The sequence below is a fragment of the Centruroides sculpturatus genome, unplaced genomic scaffold (genome assembly GCF_000671375.1).
Source record: "Centruroides sculpturatus isolate CEXI.00-Female unplaced genomic scaffold, Cexi_2.0 scaffold41, whole genome shotgun sequence".
NCBI lineage: Eukaryota > Metazoa > Arthropoda > Arachnida > Scorpiones > Buthidae > Centruroides > Centruroides sculpturatus.
This window is the reverse complement of record NW_019384983.1, coordinates 1005052-1017553: the sequence shown is the minus strand read 5'-3', so window position 1 is coordinate 1017553 and position 12502 is coordinate 1005052. Positions and strand designations below refer to the sequence as shown.

The 12502-nt window shown below is 27.9% G+C and overlaps 1 protein-coding gene across 1 annotated transcript in view; it reads right to left on the bottom strand.

Moving 5' to 3' along the window:
• LOC111632835 (beclin 1-associated autophagy-related key regulator-like) overlaps positions 1–12502 on the bottom strand; it is an 80773-nt gene that overhangs the window by 22830 nt on the left and 45441 nt on the right. Inside the window, exons 3-5 of the mRNA XM_023377364.1 lie at positions 11333–11483; positions 11077–11253; positions 2957–3164 (exon numbers count right to left, since the gene is read on the bottom strand). Coding sequence (XP_023233132.1) covers positions 2957–3164; positions 11077–11253; positions 11333–11483 — 536 coding nt within the window. The remainder of the gene's footprint in view (positions 1–2956; positions 3165–11076; positions 11254–11332; positions 11484–12502) is intronic.

Below are 12502 nucleotides of genomic sequence, written 5' to 3'. Positions count from 1 at the left end.
GTCAACATCGGACTCGATGACCAATTAGTGCTTACTGAACCGTAGCACTATGCAAATGTCATGTGGCGTGATTCCCGGCCGACCAATTAGCCATCACCAGCCGTAACGTTATGCAAATCTGTGATTCCCAAGCCATAGTCTTATGCAAATCATGCCGTGTGGCGTAATTGTCTGCTGACCAATCAGTGGCTGTACTTTCAAAAAGCCAATGGCCACTTTCAACCATCTGTCGATGACTGTTACAACTAAAAAAAACTTTGCTAGGTCTTACTTTCAGGGGGAGGTCTTATATTTCGCAATTCAGCAAAATCTGTGCTAGGTCTTATTTTCTGTGAATGCCTTATTTTTGGGGAAACATGATACCAGAAAACTTAAGGCTTATATTATCAAAGTCACTATAAGTTCAGTCATATAGGGACAAAAAAACTGCTATCCCTAGTATCTTTGAACTACTACTAACCCACAATGACTAAAGATTAATAATATGGTAAAACACTGCACAATCTGGCAAAAAAACAAAATTAATCAAACATTAAAGCTGGAAGAATTCTCATGGCTTGTCCCTGCAATCAACAAAATAAGAACATTTCAAGGATATAATTATAAAAACAATACATACACATTATTGTAGATTACTGCACTTGATATGTATGAACTATTTGTTCACATACACACAAACTTACAAGGATTTTGTTAATCTAATTCAAAAGATCCAATATTCAAACAAACCAAAACTAATACTTGCAGACAGATATACCGGACTCCATTCAAAAGAATTTAAGAAATTTTTTATAAACAAAACATTGCACTAAAGTTCATAATTGTTAATTGTGCACAATCAAATGCATTATGTGAAAGGGTAACCAAACTATGTACTAGGCTATGATGAAAGTAAGTAAAAATTTCATGAATGTATGTTGGCCAAAATTACTGGAAGTTGTTCAAAAATATACCAACACTCTTCACAATGTAATAATTATGTTTGTACTTCCTAATGTACAGCATGCCACTGTTTAACCCTTTGATCAAAGAAACTTTCCCCAACTTGGAAACTGCAAGGAATGTGGCTTTAAACAACAACATATGTTCGCACAATTTTAATAAAAAATTTTATGATAAAGTTCATTGTAAAAAAGGATTTTAAAGAAAGAGACCTAGTAGACCTAGTCCTTATTGAAAACAAAAATAAACTCAGCAGACAGAAATTGGAGCCCATTATGATAGAACTATATAAGATAATAAAAACCTGTCAATGTTTCATATGCAGTACAACATGGGAAAGAAATAAAGACTCTGACATATATCACATTTCAAAACTGACAATATTACTCCCCTTTCTCTATCATAGAAGGGGGGATGTAGACAAGAAACAGCTAAGCAGACCATCTGTTTTACCTTGGGTCAAAGATATTAAGAACAAAAGGGTCGTTCTTATTGAGAAGTGATCCGTGAACAATGAAGGTTCTTGTCCCTGTATAAAAGATATGTGATTATTCTTGGTCTGTCTGTTCATCTGAAGTTGATGAACAGACAGCTCCAAGCTTGAATTCAAAAGTGCTCAAAGCATTTACATATATACATATATTACAATATACAAATTGTATAGTGTATAATAGACATTCCATAGTTAAGTCTAATTGTATTGCTAATATCACAATATTTATGATCCCATTAAAATAATGAAATATTGAGTTATGGAAAGTACTATTAACTTAACATTTTCTGGTCCATCTACTTCAAGTTATTGAGGGTACTATAATAATAAATTCAAAATCCAACTTTAACATTTTGCTTAACAATTTGTTCAGCTGCAGAAATTTATGTAGGATATCATCTCCACATTAATATTAAACTTGAAATTGTTGTTTTGAATTGTATAAATATTAAAATTTATTACATGTTAATGATTTTAAATCTTGTTAAATTTTAAAATATTCTAATTTGAATAAAATTCTTCTTTGTATATTCTATTCTTATTCAAAGTTTTGTGGATAATATGGTTGTAACATATTGAAAACATTTGAACAGTATAAACATGAAAGTTATGCAAATTTGTGTTACATTTATTAATGTAAAAAAACTGTATTTTTTTATATTATATTGTAGTATAGAAAGATTGTAGTATACATTTATATGAATTGTAAAATGATATTTCATAGAACTTATCTTCATTAAAAATCTTATTAGTTATTTCACTTATAAATAGACTATTTTTAATTGATTCATTTTGGAGTATCTTATATATTAAACAATCTGTCTCAAGATATTGCAAGATTAATCCTTTACAATTCATTCTCATTTTTATTGTATATCTGACAATATTGTGTTAAAAATAACATTACTAATTGGTGCTAATTAATTTCTTCCTGTGGTATGAATACATGATAAAATTTTCTCTAAAAGTTTATTGCCTTTTTTTAGTTTATTATATCAAAATTTTTCAGCCACAGAGATTAAAGATCTTCATAGTTGATATTATTGAAAGAGAATTATTTGATTAAAATTGTTTTTTTTTTAAATAGGATAAATTTTTTATTGTTAAAAAATAAGTTGTTTAAATTAGACAATATCATTCCATATAAATAGTTGTTCTAGATATTTCAGGAAAAAGAAATGAAATGTATTGAAGATAAAAGATTCAAAAGAGCTTCAGGCTCTAGTACTTTTGAAGAATATGTCATCATTCATTTAACTCATCAAAGATCAGTTAAATTTAAGAAAGAAAATTTTATAAAATTTAAAAATTCTGAAAAACAAAACTCTTAATTCAATTAACATTATCATATTCAAATATATCAGTGACTTCCTTTTAACATATTTAATGTTAAATTTTNTTTTTTGAGTTAACAACTTAAAATTTTGTTAACTCAAAAATTCTCTAACTCTATCACTTCAAGTCATCAAGGAGTCAACTGTGTCATTTACATTTTATATAAATGAAATAATTTAAACAAACCTGAGAATTAGTTCCAGGAGAACTGCCATAACTTGTTGTAGGCGGTGGATAAAAGAATTCTGATGCAGCTACATTTGGAACAGTCTCCCATTCATTTTCTTCATCAGAATTTTTACAATCATCTAATTCCTCAATAAGATTAAGATCTTTCAATAATGATCCATTCATTGATGTAAATAATTTTTCATCAATTGATATTGGTCCACATCTAAAAATTATTTTTATATAAAAATTTCAAATTAAACAAGTTATAGAAAAAGTTAGAACTTAATCTTCTAGTTAAAAAAATTTTAACATATGCAAAAACTACATATAGTTACTTTAAATTGCATTTGATAAGATTTATGTGGCACCTTAAAAGCCATCCAAAAATAAGTTGAGATCATTAATAAACACTATCTACTGTATATGATTATATACACTTAAACATTTAAAAAAACAGATCATTATTTTCTATTAAATAAACGTTACCGATAATGATTATTTAGATTAAAACAGAGATGGATCTACAAGGTAGTAATGGGTGAGAGCACAAGAATTTTTATTGCTAACATGAGCTACATTATTTCTTTAAAATAATGATGAACAACATTCTCTGGATGAGAGCCACAAGTAATCCTTGTATGCTGCTCTTCTGGTGGGCAGCATGCATTTTTTCTTACATAGTTTTAGACTAAGCCTGCTGAGTACCAACATACTTCATAACTACTAGTAAATTAGGTACTAAAATAATGTGAGAATCTGGAGTTAAGGGATTTGTTTTAACAAATTTGTTAAAATAATATTATCTATCTAAGTTAAAAGGAAAACTTCCTTTTAGTCACAGAGAAAAAAACAGTTTAGTTCCTTCAAAAGTGATAGTTCGAGAGCAATGTCTCACTCTTCTATCCACAAGACAGCCTGACTTTCACCATGTGTAGTGTGAAAGTCAGGTGGTGTGATTTTCCAATAATTCTATTGGATGAGAATTCAGCATAAAAGGTGAGAGGTCATCTTCCAACTTGCTCTCGTTTTGGTGCTCTTGCTTGATGCTCAATGTTTTAGCCAATGCTCTTATCCCTCTCCCTCTACCTCTGCTCGTCCCAAGGACTCTCCATCATAGGTAATATAATTATTTTATGTAAACTCTCTCTTGACAGGATAGATTTAGAGATTTAGAATTAGATGTCCTCACATATTTAATGGTGAAGTTTAATCATTTTGTATATAATAGTTATCATTTATTTGTATATATAATAGTTATGATCTCCTATAATAAATAATAGCTATATGATTATTTATTGTTTAGTTAATTTAATGCATAACTCCATTGTCACCCCATGTATTTCACATAACCCATGCAACTTACATATTCCACGTATCTCACATCATATAACATTTAATGCAAACCCTCCTAAAGTTCTGATCATTTAAAATTATTCTTTAGCCACTCTGAGAATAAAATAATGTAATCACGAGTTATGCAACCAATTTTAATCCTAACTGGTGTCAGGACAGACAAAAAATCTTACTGATCTTCCTTAATTTTAATATTTCCATCCTGTATATGGAACAAAGTTGTACCAGACCCTTCCATTCTCACAATAATATATACTAATTAGTAATAATATAGTTTATTCTTATCTTTTTACTGGTATAGTTTAGTTTGAAAGTTCTTTATCACAATTATCAGCTTAATTAGAGACAAGAAATTAAAATTACATTTCCAAAGTTTCAGGGGCACAAATTAAGATCTCATGAGCATTACATTGTGCTTCACTGCTTTAAAACAATATATTCATATTTTAATATTTTTTATGAATATATCGTGAAATAATATATTGAAGTAATATAAAAGAATATATTGTTTCTTAGTTTTATTAATTTTTTATGCTTTAAACTTATGTAATTTATTTTAATTATTTTATAATAATTTTAAAGCAATAAAACTTTTATATATTGTTTATTTTATAACAAATTATAAATTACTCTCCCTAGATTTGCTCCTGGATCTGTCACTAGACTGAAAAATATGATAATGTATAGAACATTAAAATATCAATGTACATATATATAGTAAACAAATATTCATATTCAGAAACTGAATATATACAAATTTGCTTACTTATAATCGTGATTATTAAACCAAAGATCATTACATTATTTTCACTTTCTTTATACAGTGGAACCTTGCTTAACAAGCATAATTGATTCCAGAATCGTACTTCGTACTCATAATGCGAAACACTCGTTAAACAAAACAATTTTTCCCATAGAAATTAATGTAAAATACTATTGATATAATGCGTTCCATGCCAAAAAAAATACTCAAATATTTTATGTATAACGTTTATTCAAAGAAAGTTGTACAATGTGCATTGTTAAGGAGTGTGAATCATCATCATCTCTTCTAGCACGGAATGAACCAACCTGAAACGAGAATTCGACTTGCAGAGGGAAAAAAACACACATAATACGTTTGATAAACACTCCAAATGAAATACCAAATTCTTGGGCTATGTAAAAGCTATAATTAAATAATAGAAATTAATTAATTTGACTAGAGGTAAGCAGTTATGCTTCCATCTCGTATTAAATTTAATAATTATAGTTAATTTTTTAATTCAGACATTTCTAAAATTGGTCATTAAATTTAATATGAGATGGCAGCATAACTGCCTACCTCTAGTCAAATTAATTAAATTCTAATACTTATAGCCTTCATGTAGCCCAAGAATTTGGCATAAAATTTGGCATGTTTATTATATAATAGGCTATGGTTGTTGATGTTTAAAAGTAATGTGTGAACACAGGTTTGGAAAAATATGTGATCACAAGCGACACTAAGATGCTAGCGGAACACAGACTGATGGAGAATGCNCCTAACTGGTGTCAGGACAGACAAAAAATCTTACTGATCTTCCTTAATTTTAATATTTCCATCCTGTATATGGAACAAAGTTGTACCAGACCCTTCCATTCTCACAATAATATATACTAATTAGTAATAATATAGTTTATTCTTATCTTTTTACTGGTATAGTTTAGTTTGAAAGTTCTTTATCACAATTATCAGCTTAATTAGAGACAAGAAATTAAAATTACATTTCCAAAGTTTCAGGGGCACAAATTAAGATCTCATGAGCATTACATTGTGCTTCACTGCTTTAAAACAATATATTCATATTTTAATATTTTTTATGAATATATCGTGAAATAATATATTGAAGTAATATAAAAGAATATATTGTTTCTTAGTTTTATTAATTTTTTATGCTTTAAACTTATGTAATTTATTTTAATTATTTTATAATAATTTTAAAGCAATAAAACTTTTATATATTGTTTATTTTATAACAAATTATAAATTACTCTCCCTAGATTTGCTCCTGGATCTGTCACTAGACTGAAAAATATGATAATGTATAGAACATTAAAATATCAATGTACATATATATAGTAAACAAATATTCATATTCAGAAACTGAATATATACAAATTTGCTTACTTATAATCGTGATTATTAAACCAAAGATCATTACATTATTTTCACTTTCTTTATACAGTGGAACCTTGCTTAACAAGCATAATTGATTCCAGAATCGTACTTCGTACTCATAATGCGAAACACTCGTTAAACAAAACAATTTTTCCCATAGAAATTAATGTAAAATACTATTGATATAATGCGTTCCATGCCAAAAAAAATACTCAAATATTTTATGTATAACGTTTATTCAAAGAAAGTTGTACAATGTGCATTGTTAAGGAGTGTGAATCATCATCATCTCTTCTAGCACGGAATGAACCAACCTGAAACGAGAATTCGACTTGCAGAGGGAAAAAAACACACATAATACGTTTGATAAACACTCCAAATGAAATACCAAATTCTTGGGCTATGTAAAAGCTATAATTAAATAATAGAAATTAATTAATTTGACTAGAGGTAAGCAGTTATGCTTCCATCTCGTATTAAATTTAATAATTATAGTTAATTTTTTAATTCAGACATTTCTAAAATTGGTCATTAAATTTAATATGAGATGGCAGCATAACTGCCTACCTCTAGTCAAATTAATTAAATTCTAATACTTATAGCCTTCATGTAGCCCAAGAATTTGGCATAAAATTTGGCATGTTTATTATATAATAGGCTATGGTTGTTGATGTTTAAAAGTAATGTGTGAACACAGGTTTGGAAAAATGTGTGATCACAAGCGACACTAAGATGCTAGCGGAACACAGACTGATGGAGAATGCACACAATTGGAGACTTTCCCTCTCCTCGTCACTCGTTATGTGAAACATCACTCATTAAACAAAGCAATTTTTTACAATTTGTTTGGCTCATTATGCAAGGTTCCACTGTATTTTAAAAACTTCATTAATTTGTGCAAAATTAATATATAAATTCCTTTTAAGTATTTTCATATTTGGTTAGAAAGCATGTAGTGTGCTACTTTTAGTAGAAAATGAAAACGTCTAAAATCTGAATTTTGTTATATCTTGAAAGAGATTTTGAATTATTCAATAAAGAGTTCTATTGACTTCAAACTAGTTTAATCAGTTAAATCAGTTTAACTATAACTGTGGACCAAATTTTAAATCTGTAGATTCTTTATTAAAAAGAACTGTATATTGTTAGTTGCAGTTTCTTACATTGTAATTTAAATTATAATTATTTAAGCAAATACCTGTAAAACTTAATTGCTATCTGGTTATTGAAGTATCATTCTGCATAAGTGTCTATTTTAAAAACTTTTTATTTAATTTAATTAGCATTTAATCTCTTTATATTTAATACACTATACTTTCTACAAATACATAGTAAATAATTTTATTGAAGGGTTATCACACAAAACAATTATTGCCTTATATGCAAACCTAAAATGCATTTCAGCCCCTGGTGTTAAATGGCCCTCACCAGTTAGATGATCATATATACAAGGCAACAAATATTTAACAATGTTACAAGACTTACCCAAACATCCTAAATCTCATATCATCATTAAAATAATAATAGAATGATAAAAACCAACACCAATAAAAAAATTTAAATAACATGCTAGATGTTGACAGCTTTACAAATTACATAGTAAACATTTTTAACTCTATATTATACAATACAAATTATCTAAAATGTGTTGTGTCACAATAAAGTTTAAAAATGTTTACTGTTAAAAAATGAGCATCGAGTTCTACTTACCTTCTGGAAAGCAAAACAGCAGGGAAAGTAAAAAAAATCTAGTAATGAGAGTTGCATAACTTTTACATTATTAAGCAAAAAAATAAAATAAAATTGTGTGTGATACCAACTGTTATCAGATTGTGTTATAAAAAACTTTTTATACTTTTAATTACTATAAAATGGCAAAAAGCTTAATTTTGAGAGTAGGGGTGAGTTTTATAAAAAAAAGTGTAAATGTTAATAACAAATAAAATCTTCATTGAGTCTACCCCTCTCGGCCTTTCATCACCAAAATTTAACTGTATTAATGCACCTCATATACAAGCCACCATGCCAAATTTTCTTTCTTAATATTTACCCCATCCTCAGATATTAAGTGAAACAGACACCAATACACCATGGATTTTTTTTCTTTTTTTGGATTCAGTATCTGAAAGCTTGGATTCCAATACTATAGCTTGTTATGTATACATAAAACTAACAAGAACTCATTTGTTTTGTGCAATAGAAACTAAACTACAATGCTCAGATATTTTGAATACAAAAAAAAACAAGGAGAGATTATTAGTAGTAATAAAATAAGTTAAAATAAAGTGAGGTGATATTATTTTAATGAGATCCATGGCAGTTAGCTACAGTGTGTGTTAGCCACTTCCAGGTCTTGCTGAGTTGTTGAGTATCTACAGTTGATTATGTTAGTTGTTAAGCTTCTCTCACAATCTGCAAAGTCTATATGAATCAAAGAAAAAAATTAACAACTAATGTAATCAACCAAATATAACACAGATGTTTGGAAAAAATCTGCAGTAGAAAATTAATAATATGGCAATAGCTGCAAACATATCAACTAAAATGTAGCAGTCTCAGCTAAGCTTATAGACATTAATTGGGAAAATTCATCAAAATACAGAGATCTCGAGTTTTAAAAGTGGCATTGAAACATTGTTTACTTTGTTTCTAATCAGTTCAGTAACTCATTACATGGCTGCTTACTCATAGTTATGTACTGTACTTGCAATAGGGATGAGTCAGTCTCAGTTACAGGTTTTGATTTTTATGAAAAACCAAAACTGAAATGGCTTTAAAAAAAACAAAAAAATCCATTTTTACTTCAAAATACTTTTCAACATTATTTAATGAATAAAATTTCATGTATGCTCATTAAAATTAAAATATTCACTCAATCCTCCACATGAAAAATTTGCAAATTAGTAAACTGCATTAAAACCTTATGAATTGTCTTGATTAAATAGCTAAATAAAATATCATAATTTTATAAATATTATTATTTTTTTATTTTTTTATATATATATTTTAATAGATTTATTATGAAATGAAAAAAACTTCCAACTTTACTTTCTGATTAATCAATGTATCACATCAAGTCTATAATTGTATGTACTGTACAGTACTCTCTCTCTTCATAATATTTACACTCTATTTTATTTTCATAATTAAGGCACTTTTTAATTATTAAAATTTTTACCTTAATTTATCAGTTTAGTGTTGCATGGAAAATTATATGATAGAACTATTTCATTATTTATGATTTAATTTGAATTTTTTAAACTACCTTATTAACAAATTAATAATTAGTACTAATTGTTTTATTTTGTGAGCTAGAGTGCAGTAGTTTTCAGGAAAATTTTGGGTCCTGAAAATATTCTGCACCCTAGATCAACCATAGAGATTCATACAACTTTGCAAGACCTTCGAAGTGGCTAACACATGTTAACTAACTGCCGTAGATCCCATTAAAATATCATCATCTCATTTTATTTTATTTCATTTACTTTTATTTACTGTTAATAAGTTAATTTCTCATTGTCTTTAATTTTATTTTGTATTCAACTTTCTTAACAGTATTTGGATTCCCATAATAGCATTCACTTTTTGCTTTCCTGAAGATGAGTAAGAACTCAAAAGTACTTGAAAGTTATGTAACTATTGTTCATATACTCCATTAAAGCATATCTCATAGCTTAATAAAAGCTTTAATAATTTTAGGAATACCATTACAGTAGAACCTCGAAAACTCAGCTCTCGATAACCCGGCACTCCGGATAACTCGGCCACACCCTGGCAGGGCAAAAAAATCCTTAGTTAATTCATTTTCATTAGAGACAGCTTTATAAAAGTATAAAAGCTCTCATAAAGTATTTTTCTGAGGTCTGTCTTATCAGGTAAATTACTGTACACAGTGTATTCATTAATTTTCATTTTCATGTAGTAAAGGCTCTATGCTTTCATAAAGGACGTACTTTTCCTTTGTTTAAGGGTATTTGGGCAGTTTATTCTCTGTTATATTCTCAAGTAAACAATACATACAAGTACAGTACAGTATTTTCTGAGGAAACACTCGTACTTATTTTTTTTACCCCATTTCCGATAACCCGGCATTTTCACAAACTCGGCCACTCTTCGGTCCACATTAGGCCGAGTTTTTGAGGTTATACTGTATTAAAATGAATGTTACTATTCTCAGAATTTTGGAAAATTATATTGAAAATATAAGAATTCTGTTAAAAGCCTAATTCTATGCACATATAGATTGAATTTTAGATTAATATATATATTTTTTGTTTTCTTCACACAAGAGGTACTATATGCAATAAAGTATAAATAAGAGAATAATTTAAAGTATTATATGGATAATTAATTTTATTAAATACTTTTTCAGATTGATTATAAACTTCAATCTTCTGCTGCTGCATAATCATATACAGTATTACTAAAATTACTATTTTCAAATATTATTTTTTAGATTAAAATATATGATTTAACTTATTGCTTTTATTTTTGATGAATTCAGCATTTTTCTTCTTTGAAACAACTTTCATCCCTTAGCATACAATTTAATTTTTTTCATTTATGTCTTATACCAAGCAAAATATTTATAAAAAGTAAAAATAGTTTTATTTTAATTGCATAAATATTGCATTAATCTTACCTTCCCAAATCACTTATCTTTGGATTCAACAATAATAATAAATTTAAAATTGTTTCTTTTGGATGTATTAGATCAGGCTTAACATTCTGAGAAAGACAAAGATGAACTACATTTGCATTCAGCTTTGCCACTTTATGAAAAAACTGTTGTTCAGATAATTCATGACCACAGAATTCACTTAAAAAAAAAAAAAAGAAAAAAGAATTATATAACAACAACAAATGCATTAAACTATTTTTCAAAAAGTATCTCTTACCTATAACTTAAATTTTTTGGCAGACGTATATCTAGATAGTAAGATAAAATGGAAACTAATTGTGTTGTATACGTTAATGCAGCAATTATATTATAAGCTGGGTTTCTTTGTTCAATTTCTCCAATTGTAGGTGAATCTTTATGTTCTCTAACTGATAATGCAATGAAAAATAATTTTTTAAATATTTCATCAATTATTCTAACTTTTATCTTATAATTTAAAACTATTATTTGTCTGCTTATCTGCTTATCAAAAAGTATGACTAAATACTGAAATAATTTTAAAAACTTCTCAAATATATTTCCCAAAAGATTAAAATGAAACAATTTTACAGTATGCAGTTGTTATTAATTTTGTTCTGAAAATAACTGTAATAAATGTAAAATTTGTTTGCATTTAATTACTAACAGTTTATTTTGTTAAAAATCTGTACTTCACAGATAAAATATCCAATCCCAATACAGTAATAGGACTACTGATTTATTTTTACCTTAATTGTCTAAGTGTTTGCTTAAAGAAAAATATTTTTTGTATGCTCTGCCCACAAAAATACCACTATTAACTTTCACGATGTAGATGCCTTCTCCACAGCATGAACTGTAACTTATTTTTTTTTCTCTTCTCCCTCTCTCTTTACCTCACCTCCCTTTTTCACATATACAGTGATACCTCAGGATACAAACGCCCCAGCATACGAAATTTTCAGGATACGACATGAAATTCAAACATATTTTTGCTCCACAATATGAACAAAAACTCACCATACGATGTTACATTTGTTCGCAGCGCCATTTTTTTATTCACTTCTGTTCATCGGTCTCAGTCCCGTGTTTGCTTCGTCGTGGATCTCGCTCGATAAAGGAAATCTTGAGGTATTATCTGAAAGTGACTGATTTTATTGAAAAGAAACATTCCGAAAAGGTTCACACTGGCCGTATTGCTGCTCAGAGTAATGACATTTGTCTAAGTCATTTTAGAAACATTTTAAAAAGTAGGCAAAACCAAACTTCTATGGATAGATATTTTACCAAGCGACCTCTATCCAGTGAAAGTGCTGGTGAAAGTGAAGGAAAGAAAGCAAAAAGCAGTGAATAAAAATTAAAAATATATATATAAAACAACACTAATTTTTTTTATCTTTTCTAAGTTATTTTTAAGTTATTGTTACAT